This window comes from Helobdella robusta (genome assembly GCF_000326865.2).
Source record: "Helobdella robusta unplaced genomic scaffold HELROscaffold_22, whole genome shotgun sequence".
NCBI lineage: Eukaryota > Metazoa > Annelida > Clitellata > Rhynchobdellida > Glossiphoniidae > Helobdella > Helobdella robusta.
In genome coordinates this window covers 1,124,516-1,137,015 of record NW_008704170.1, presented here as the reverse complement: position 1 = coordinate 1,137,015, position 12,500 = coordinate 1,124,516, and the positions used below count along the sequence as shown (strand labels likewise).

The 12,500-nt window shown below is 32.2% G+C and overlaps 1 protein-coding gene across 1 annotated transcript; it reads left to right on the top strand.

Annotated features, from left to right (window-relative positions):
• Positions 1-2,713: 2,713 nt before the first annotated feature.
• On the top strand, positions 2,714-7,124 carry HELRODRAFT_111410 (hypothetical protein; the record flags this gene model as incomplete). The annotated part of the gene is made up of 11 exons (XM_009018631.1): positions 2,714-2,896; positions 2,975-3,016; positions 3,373-3,589; positions 3,699-3,909; positions 4,322-4,441; positions 4,808-4,900; positions 5,046-5,180; positions 5,552-5,631; positions 5,988-6,096; positions 6,493-6,565; positions 6,933-7,124. The coding sequence occupies 11 exons, from the start codon at positions 2,714-2,716 to the stop codon at positions 7,059-7,061; spliced, it is 1,392 nt and encodes a 463-aa protein (XP_009016879.1). The 3' UTR covers positions 7,062-7,124.
• Between the last annotated feature and the right edge of the window lie 5,376 nt (positions 7,125-12,500).

The following is a 12,500-nucleotide window of genomic DNA, read 5'->3' as shown; positions in this document are numbered from 1 at the left end:
TTGCTGCCTTTGCTGCTGTTTTTGTTGCTGTTGTTGGTATTATCAGCTAGAGTTTCTATGACAATTAAAAAATAATAATGGGAGAGTGCTTTTCAGAGGAAGAGAAAATGAGATGATAATAATTACAAACAATTTCAAAGTAACAATAATTCACTCTTTTAAAAGTAAAAATTAATTAGAAAAATATAAATTTACCCAACTTGTTACATAATAATAATATAGTCAATAAATAAATCTACTAACAAAGCTTAAGACACATATATGTCCGTATATTTTCTTTATATTCGATTGATACATACACACACACAAATACATATGCATGCACACACACACACACACACACACAGAAAGAGAAAGAGAGAGAAAGAGAGAGAGAGAGAGAAAGCGAGAGGGAAAGGGAGAGAGAGAGAGATACAAACAAACAACCAAACATTGCAGACAAACAAGTAAGCACAACACAAATGTATATCATTAGTTATTTATGAGACATCATTGGCATCATTGATATATATACATCTAAATAATTATTTAGATCTTAAGATTGCTGTCTTGTCATAATTTCATAATTTATTTGCTATCTGTAATAACCATTCATGGCTCTAATTATTATACAACTCATACAATCCACTACTATGAACTTACAACAAAACAATCAATAAAGAAAGTGTATATATATATATATATATATATATATATATATATATAATTTTATATAAATACATATATATATATATATATATATAAATAATTTTCATATAAATACATAATTTATATTTATTCTAAAATACATTCAATATTATATTATTTAAGTAATTATATTATTATTATATAGTCTTTTTGATAATACTCACTACAATATATTATACCTTATTTTATTACTACTCTGATTTTTCGCTTTATCTCAATGATAAAGTTAAAGATTAGGAAAGAAAATATATGCATTGGTGAAGGCAAAATTATAAATTAGCATATTCCTTTTTCAACCATAGAAGAAGATTAACTACCTAGTGGTGTGATTTTGAATAAATTAAATATATTAATATGAAATGAAATAATCAACTGTTTTTTTAACATCATCAGATTATTATGGGGAAAAAAATTATAATTTAATTGAATTTTTTTTACTTTATTTGTAGTTTATAAAAATGCCATAAAATATAAAATTAATAATAAACAGCTAATTATTCAATTAATCTATCAATTAATTAATTAATTAGTTAATTAATTATTATAATATAAAATCTCTCACCTCCTTCTGGTTTTTTTTTACAATACAGAAACACTACACTGCAACATGGTTTTTTTCATTTAAATTTTAGGGTTGTAGAAAGACAAATACAAAAAGTTCTAATAACACGATCTAGCATTTTTATACACTAACTGTTGAATAAATTCTTAGTTTTAATCACGATAAATTTGCATTCCTGTAATTAGATCCTTAAAACGGTATTTAAATATTAAATGGAACTAAAAGTGAATTGTAGCTTTAAATCTTTTCCATTCATTTATTACGTTACACGTTTGAAATAAGATATTGCCACATATATATGGAATCAAATATAAAGAATATATATTATATAATATACTAGAATATATACGTTATCATATAAATTTATATGGATTAGCATTTTACGTGTGAATATATATCATTAGTAGATCTATATGTAAATATGAGTATATATTGTTTATACCCTTTATATCTTGTATATCAGGCATATCTTGCTCTCACGCATCACCACATACATATCATACATAATTTTGATGAACTTATTTATCATTCGTTAACTAGGGTTTAGAAGTAATTGCTTACTTTATGCTTTGCATATTTAAAATGAAATTCATTTAATATAGATAATTGTAACTATATCGTTTAATTTGTCAATGATGCGTGATACATTTGCACTCGTCATCAGTTAACTTGTAATTATCCATATCATACACACATGCACACATGCCAACACACATATACACACACATGTCAACACACATTACTGAGAAAAATGAGAAAATTGTTAAACATTTTTAACATACAGATATGTACACCCGCACAAACACGCAAAGTATAACACACACACGCACAAATTTCCACACACATACATATCGACACACACACACACACACACACACACACAGACATACACACAGACATACACACACACATCTGTCACTTTCTTCCGATTTCGTGAAAAAGCCTAAGTACAATTGATTGTTAATTGATAATTTGAGAATATAGTTTTTACGTTGAATTTTACATTATAAAACTTTCTTTTATCAAATTAAAAAATGAATAAAATAATATTTTTAGTAATTAGATGCATGTAGCTGCGAGGTCCTCATTCCTTTCCTGGTTGTCAATAGTCAAACCTACAAAAACTGAAAGGTGAACATCAAACATTAAACTAATCTCAATTTGTTTATATGTGTGAAAACAAACCAGTTAATTGCATTTAATTAAATTTATTTCGTTTGAAAAATGCAAATGACGACAATTTTTTTTACAAAATAAAAGAAATGGTAGACCTAAATTTTACGTAAAAACTTTTTTTTTCTTTTTTTAGTTTCATCAATTTCACTTACAGGGTAAAGTTGTTAAAAATAAAAACTACTCAATTGCCACTATTTAGTTTAGTAAGTTAGTTTATTTTGTTTTCAAATTCACTTTTAGCAGCTTAAAATTTAAGTGCAACCATTTTATTAAAGGTCCCACTGAAATATGGATGTGGAGGAAGCCTTCCAGGTGGTTGGGGACTACGGTAGATTGCAGCGCCATGTTTTCTGGAGTATGGCTATTCCACAAATATTCATTGCATGGAACCATATGTTGAATGTATTTGTAGGTAGTATTCCTAAATTTTATTGCAGTCAGACATTACTAAGAAGTACTGACACTACTATTGTCAGTAATTCCTCCTCTTTGAGCCATTTTGAAATGAAAAAATGTTCTACTGATCCTGTACTTGATCCATGTGTCAAGTATGTCTTTGATGAGTCAGAATTCACATCCATTGCTTCTGAGGTTTGTCGGTCACTTTTTAATAAATATTAATTTATATTAAGATTGAATTTGTTGCTAAGTATATAAGATAAAGTCAGTTTTAGCTTTTTAATTATGTCTTTAGTTTAGTAACTAACTTTCATTGATTCAGATTAACACAACTGTACCATATTAGTTATTAAAATTAAAACATGACGCTCCAATAATAATAATAATAATATCTGAAACAAATTAATTATCAACCAAGACTAAAAATTTTCATATAAAATTTTTATAAAAAATAAAGTCTTTGTATTTATCATTTCATAAAATTTTGACTGAACTACCCAATAAAAATTTTATCCCTAACAATTTATTACTGAAAAATAACCAAAAAGTGGGACCTAGTTTGTGACTCCGCCTACAAAACTGACCTAGCACAGTCGATATTCATGGCAGGCCTGCTGGCAGGCAACTTCATAGGTGGCTACATCGCTGACACCTACGGTCGAAAATCCGTGTGTTACGTCGGTATATTAGGACTATTTTTTCTCGGCTGTGGAAGTTTGGCTGCTCCGACGTTTGAATATTATATTCTGCTGAGGCTAGCGGCAGGTTACATTGCAAACATGCAATTTTAATTTAGCATTAGAGGTGAAATAGTTTGTGAAGATTTTCATATAGACAACAACACTAACTTAAATCTACTTTTTTCCTGATTCAGGGGTAGCAGCGGGAGCTTACGGGCTAGTCAGTTTCACCCTGCCGGCTGAATTGGTGGGATCATCACATAGGGGTTATGTTAATGTTGTTATGTCCGTTGCATTTGCTTTCGGTATTTTCTCACTGCCAATTTTGGCTTTTTTCGTTCGAGATTGGCGTCTGCTCACCTTCATTACGTCACTTCCTGGATTGGTTGGGGTCTATTATTATTTGTTAGTTTTTTTTTGAATTTTTGGTTATTTGTTGATGTTTGACTTGCTTATTTGGCAGTCGTTATGATAGGAATGGAGATTTGATTGTCAAATAGTAATGCACAGTATAAAGAGGTTTGATTGATTGACTGATTGTTTGGCTGGCTGGCTGGTTGGCTGGCTGGCTTGCTGGCTGGCTGGCTGGCTGGTTGGTTGGTTGGTTGATTGGTTAGTTGGCTGGCTGGTCAGGCAGACTGGCTGAAAAAAATCAAACTTTGCTGTTGATCAGTTGTTAATTAATGTTGCAATTGAAAGTTTATAATGAGCGTACTGTTGAAAAACCACGACGATGTCGTTGTTGATCATTATGATGACGTCACTTCGAAAAAAAATTGCTTATTTTTTTTTTGACACCAACCAATCGACCATTTAGTTACACCCCCGAAAGTCCAAGGTGGCTACTGAGCCAGGGCAGAACTGAAGAGGCTGAAAATACAATGCTGTACATATGGGATGTAAATAAACCAGCCACACACGCATCATCATCATCGTCGTCGTCACTGCTACGAAAACCTAAATCGTCATCATTGTCGTTACTATCGTCGCCACCGTCGTCGTCGTCGTGTCCAGCGCCACCACCACCAAAAATTACTGGCGATGTAGGTTCTAGTAAACCGGTAAAATTAATATCACTATTCATCCACGATAACATCTTGATATCAGAAGAGGGCGATGATAAAAATGCTAAAATTCGGGATGGTCATGTTAACGATGATGATGATGATGATGGTGATAATAATAATGGTAATGATGGTGATAGCAGTATCCAAGAATCATTACTACACCATCCACATCATCATCATCATCATCATTTTGGTAAACAAAGAAAGATAACTCTGAAGTCACTCAGTCAATCGAGTAAAAGAATCGGTAGTGGACATTTGGTCAGTTGGTTGGATATGATTAAGAGTAGAAATCTGCTGTGTATCACTCTTAACAATATGTTTACATGGTTAGACATGTGCGTGTGTGTGCGTGCACTTATGTTTGTGTGTGTTGTGCGTGCGTGTGTGTGTGCTTGCATGCGTCCGTGCGTGCGTGTGTGCGTGCGCGCGTGCGTGTGTGTGTGTAATCATCATCTCAATCGTGGTTATCAGGTTTGTAGGAAACATATTGTATTATGGCTTGACGTTGAAGATGGGCGATTTCAACGGTAACAAGTATATCAATGTATCCATAGCTGGCCTCGTTGAGGTTCCTGCCTCTGTCGTTACTCTTTTTCTGATGGATAGGTTTGTCGGTCGGTTGGTTGGTTGGTCGGTTGGTTGGTTGGTTTGTTGGTTGGTTGGTTGGTTTGTCGGTTGGTTGGTTGGTTGTTTGGTTGGTTGGTTGGCTGGTTGGTTGTCTGGTTGGTTGGTTGGTTGTCTGGTTGGTTGTTGGAAATACGTTGGTTGAATTAATTACAACTACTTCTCCAATTAATCTATGGACAAAATAATAATTCAGTCTATCCATTAATTGACCAGTCAATCAACCATTTAGTCAATCAATCAATCAACCAATTAATCAATCAATCAATCAATCAATCAATCAATCAATCAATCAACCAATCAGTCAATCAGCCTATCAATCAAACATCTGAAACATGTTCACCTCCGATTAGATATGGAAGAAAACCAACGTACACTCATTCACTGTTTGTTAGCTCAGTCATGACATTCATCATCACATTCCTCGGATCTGGTAAACAGTGGTGAATTATGAATTATGGTAATAGTAGTAGTAGACGAATAGTAGTAGTTATAGAGTGGTTGTAGTTGTAGTAGTAGTAGTAGTAGTAATAGTAGTAATAGTAGTAGTAGTTTTATTGTTTTGTTATTGTTGTTGATATTATTCTTGGATCTGCTTGAAATTTTGTCTTTGCTATAAGTCCCTCAATGTTTAGCGTATACAGGGTAGTGAATGAATGAATGAATGAATGAATGACTGAATGAATGATTGAACGAACGAACGAACGAATGAATGAACGATCGAATAAAGGAATGAACCGTTCATTCATTTGTTTATTAATTAGTCCATAATTTTTTCCAACCACATAGATGGTACTTTTGTATCGACGTTGCTGGCTCTCATTGGAAAGACCTGTATATCGGTGTCTGTGTGTGTTTGTTGGATGCATGCCACTGAGATGTACCCTACGAATATAAGGTTAGGAGATTGGTTGGTCGGTCGGTTGGTTGGTTGGTTGGTTGATTGGTTGGTTGGTTGATTAGTTGGTTGTTTGATTGGTCGGTTGGTCGGTTGGTTGGTCGGTTGGTTAGTTGATTGATTAGTTGATTAAAGGATTCATTGATAGATCGATCGATTGATTGATGAATGATTTGATTGATAAATGAATTGATTTGATTCATTTGAATGACTGAATGAATGATTGAACGAACGAACGAACTGAATTGATTCATTGATTGATTAATTTCTCATTTTCCGGATACTTCTACAAATGTTTTACTGATGCTTAGTTGGTTAGTTTTGAAATATTAAAGCGATTGTTTAAAAAATTCTAATATTTGGTGACCCATTGTAAATTATTTTCTTCTTACATAGAAACAAAGCTCTAAGCATATGCAGTATGTTTGGCAGATTCGGAGGCGTGGTTGCCCCACTTATCTTAACGCTGGTTGGTTGTCACATTTTTCAATTTTAAACTACTATCCAATCATTTGTCATTGGGCTATTCAAATTTTAAACCTCCACCAATTGTTTTGCTGTTTAACGCTGATTGGCTACAAAAGTTTTAAATTTCAAATTTCTAGCCATTCATTGGTACTGAAATTTCAAGATTCTGGCCAATTAATTCAATTAATTACTTACTGATTAGTTGATGAGATTTCAAATCTCTAGCCAGTTATCCTGAAAGACATATTTGATTATTAATCTTTGCTATGCTTATAATGAAATGAATAATGAATAAATAAAATTTGAAAAATGCTTTTAACACACGTACGCACACGCATACACACTCACATACATGCACACACACGCAGGGCCGCAGTTATCAGGGCTTGGATTTTTTCATCTTCGCCAGCTCGTGTCTCCTGGCAGCTGGAATAAGCAGGAAGCTCCCGGAAACACTGCACAAGTCACTTCCGGAAACTATGGAGGATATGATGTGAATGGATAGATGAATTTTAGATGAATGGATGGATGAATTGTTTATGAATTGATAGAATGATGCTCTATTGGTGGAATATATAACCGTACGAATGCATTTGTATTATTAGTTTAATATCGTTTGATTGATTGATTGATTGAATTAATAAATGAATGATTGAATGAATGATTGAATGAACGAATAAAAGAATAGATAGACAGATAGGGCGATTTCATGAGTGAGAGAATGTAAAATGAAAGAATAAATATAATATTTGTCTATATACATAATACAACTCTTAATTGAGTGATCTTTATATATTTACGCTGTTCTTTATGGATTGATTTTAAGTAATAATTTTTTTGGAAGAATTTTTTCTCCTAATTTGTACAGTGTTGTTTTATTTATCTTTTTTTTTTGTTGTTATTGCTATCACTTGTTAGTATTATTATTATTGTTGTTGTTGTTGCTGTTATTTTTTTGTTGTTGTTTGTTGTTGTTGTTTTTGTTTGTTTTTTTCTTATTTTCCCTTATCTATTGTTATGTTTGTTTTGTTTTGTTTTTGGATCATCATTATCGTGACTTGTTACTTTTTATCAGAATTTATTATTATTATTATTATTATTATTGTTGTTGTTTTATTTTTTGTTTCTTTTAATAAATACAAATTCATGGTGGTGATAAAATTGCAACTGAATAATTACACTATAATAATCTATAAATACTAAAAAACTTAACGAGACGAAACGAGATTGTACTTGCTCCATAAATGGTTAAATTTAATGATGAGTATCGCACTGACCATGGTTGTAGTAAGAATTTTTATTGGATGGAATCCATAGAGTACGATTAATGACCACCATTCACTAAGTTCTCTTCATGTATGAAATTCTATTACTAATCTTACCATCACACATTTTCTTCAGCCACAACAGCGGTTTCTGTTGGTGGTCACTCTGATTTTCTTATCTTATCTTAATCTTATCTTCTTTCAAGACTTAAACTGTCACCAAAAAGTTGGAAATGACGAGATGAACATTTTTAGGGATCCAACATCAAATCGGGGAAGGTTTGGACATCTTGGTCAAAAATTCGTGTCCAGCAAGAATTACACGTGCAAATTTTTTTTGGTCACCCGTCCAAATTGCTGACCGCGATCAACTAACAAGTTAAGCAATGGTGAACATAAATAATAAAACGCTTATTATTGATTTATTTGATTGTTATTCTCATTATCATAAAAAAATTTGATGAAAAAACATGCAGTGAGAGATCGCTTTCGTTCTATTTCAATTTTTTCATGGTACTTGCCGTAGTTTTCTTATTACTGAGACCCATCGCCAGAATGCACCGTTAATGATAAGAACTAATTTATTGTGTGTTCATGTTTTTTTTTTGGAAACATCTGAGATGGATGAAGAAGAAAATAAAGAAGAATGCAACTGAAGAACTTTAGCATCCTAGCTAGTTTAATCCATCACACTGTTCATGAAATATCGTAAGAAAATTTTACAGCGCTAAAAATTTGAAAGAGTGGTCGGGTCGCTGTTCGAAATGAAGCCGGTGCGTTCGAAGTGTAATGGGAACGCTATTTTGATTATTATTATTATTGTTATTATTATTATTATTATTATTGATGATGATTATGATAATAATAATAGAGAGCGTTCGTTCGATATTCAATATTATTTATTATGATTGTGGCTTAGAACAGGGCTTAGCTAGAATGTGATGACGACGACGACAACGATGAGGATGAAAAAGTTGATGAAAAGTATGATGATGATGTCGTGACGATGATGATGATAATATGGTGACGAAGATAACGATATGGTAATGAAATGATGATGAAGGTATTATGGTGATGATGATAAAGATGACATAATGATCATATCATGAAGATGATATATAATATAGTGTCAGTATGATGACGATGTTAATGTTGGTGATGATTATGTTAATGTTGATGATTTGAGGGATGTTGTGATGATGAGATTTATGAAGGCGATGGTGATGTTACGATGATAGCAATGATGATAGGTAAGATAGGTAACATATTTGCAATAAACATCATATAAATTTATATACAAAACTATTTTTGTATTTACATACAATAAATTTGTTTGTACATAAATATGTTTATGTTCACATGGTTGTATACTTATATACATCTATCCATCTTCGTCTTCTTCTTCTCGCTTTTTCTTAACTCGTGTTAAACACTCTTTTGCCAAATCTGCTTTTGCTTTTTCTGGTCCTTTTCTCTGGAACTCTCTACCTACTTCTCTGACAACTTCTCCTTCACTTGCGAAGTTCAGAGCGGATCTCAAGACCCATCTGTTTTCAAAATTCATTGAGGAGCGCTGTTGAACATCGCGGAAATAGCGCTTTATAAGCTAATTGATTGATTGGTTGATTGATTGATTTGTATACACAACACACGCATACATCATTGTATATACGCAGTCCACATCATTAGTGCGTATACATGGGCAACAATGTTTGTATGTTTCTAAAGGAAGTTAGTATGAGTTTGTATAAAAAAATGTTTGTATGAGTGTAGAATCAACGTATACATGAGTTTGTATATAAAACGTGAACTCATGTTTGTATAGAAAACCTATGTACAGAAAATGTACACATGTTTGTATACAAAACGTACACATATGTTCGTACGGAGCTCATTAGGAATTATGATGTATCGTCCGAGCCATTAACGTGATCTCAGTCTTTCATGATTTGTCTTTTATTGATAGTGCAGCTTCTCTTTATAGGACCTTTGTGTTTGTATGTTTATGTGATTGTATGTGTTTGTATGTATGTTTATATGTTTGTGTGTGTTTGTTTGTATGTACGTTTATGTGTTTATTTAAATGTATATTTCTGTATGTGAGTATGTATTTGTTTTTGTCTATGTATGTTCATATATTTGTATAAATTTGTTTGTATATACATTTGTGTGTTTGTATGTGTTTGTTTGAATGTATGCTTTTGTGTTTGTATGGATGTTTATGTGCTTGCACGTGTTTGTTTGTATGTATGGTTATGTGTTAGTATATTTATGTTGTTGTTTGTGTTGTAATGTCTTGTGGTTTATGTTTCTTGACTTTGGGTTGTGTTGTGTTGAGTTGTACCTTCAGGCTGAAGTAATTTCTTTGATTTCAAATTTGACGTTTATCTGAAGTGCCAGCCAGAATAGCAGTTCTTGCTATATCAGCAGCTACTATCTTGAAAGAAGCAAACATTGACAATAACAACATTAACAACAACGACAACAAAACATCAACAAAACATCAACAACATCAATAACATCACCAACATCAACAACAGCAACATCAACAAATCAGCAAAACATCAACAACAACAACAGCAACAATGCATCAACAGAAATACCAGCATCAACAACGGCAACAACAAATGAACAAAACGTCAACAACAACAACAGCAACAACAACATAACATCTGCAACAACAACGGCAAAAACATCAACATCGACGAAGATTATACGTACGACAACAAAGATTGTTGGGGATTAATTCTATAGGTTATATGTTGATTAATGAGCTACATTATGACGTCAGCAAGCTTGCGTACAAACAAATCTTCAGGACAACGTACCATCATCATCATCATCGTCATCGTTATCATCATCATCATCATCACCATCGTCATCATCATCATCATCATCATCGTCATCATTATTGTCATCATCATCATAATAATTTTAGCTGCTATAATTTTCTTCGTTCACATAATCGTCATCGTCATCTTCATTTGACGTTTATCATTTATTTATAGTTATATACACACATGTACATCTAACAAACAAACGCACATACATGCATATATACATACATACATACATACATACATACATACATACATACATACATACATACATACATACATACATACATACATACATACATACATACATACATACATACATACATACATACATACATACATACATACATACATACATACATACATACATACATACATACATACATACATACATACATACATACATACATACATACATACATACATACATACATACATACATACATACATACATACATACATACATACATACATACATACATACATACATAAATACATACATAAATACATACATACATACATACATACATACATACATACATACATACATACATACATATATTTGTATATTTAAACGTACACTTTTGTACACAAAAAGTCTCGTTAGCGGAGACCTCGGTGTACTTTCATGTCACGTGCACAATTTGATGTATGCGTGTGTTGTATGTACAAAAGATGATGTGTGTGTATGTGTTGTATGTTTGTTTTTGTTTGCATGTTTGTTTGTTTGTTTTGTATGTTTATCTGTTTGTATGTATGCTTCGCTTCTTTTCTGTGTGTCAAAATTTGTTTCATTTTGATAAATTTTTGCATATTTGGAACATGTAAGATCTTTTGAAAATGATGCACTAGATGAATGAATCACAAATTTCATCCTGGTCGGTAGAATGGTTAAATGGTTAAAGCATCTGCTCCCGATGTTACAGTGACCGTGTTCGAATGCAAAGAACTCTCACGCAATATGTAAGTATGCAACACCTGGTTTCACGCGTATTTAAACACACTCTGTATGTGTTTGTTGTGGTTACCTCTATGAATTCATTCTTAGAGGACTGATGAACATTAAAAAAATAACACAATTAATAGACTACATAGTAACATCGATAAAAACGATAGTAATTTACAATAGTTTCAGTATTCATACTGAACATGTTGTAAGTAATGGAGAGATGTGTGTGATGATGATTTGATTTAATTTTCTCTCTACCGTAAGTTCTGCTAAAACTTGCCCGCGTTTAATTAGGCGTGATTGCTTAGATTTAAACTTGCGCTCTTGCCTATATCTGTGTGTGCGTGTGTATGTATGTGTGTGTATGTATGTGTGTGTGTGTGTGTGTGTGTGTGTATAAATACATACGTGTAAGTGTGTGTGTAACTACACACACTCACACACGTGTGTGTGTGTATACGCGTGTGTGTTCAACTATATAAGTTTAACTATATATACATATTTGTAAATATTTGTATATATATACATGCATGTATATTTGTCTATGCTCATATACATTTTAGAGTGGTCATTTATTTAATGGAACCACAATGTATACAAAACTATTAAGGAAATTAAGGCACTTTAGCACACAAACAAGCAAACATAAGATGTATATATATATATATATATATATATATGTGTGTGTGTGTGTGTGTGTGTTTATGTATACATATACGCATATATGTGTGTATGTCTGTGTGTGGGTGTTTGTGTGTGTGCACATGTGTGTGTTTCTTTATAAACAATACATACTAGAGAAGATGATGGGTGGAGGTGTATGCTGGAAAGATGGAAGGAATGAATATAAAAAAAAATTGTGAGATGAAAAACGAAGAAAGGAAG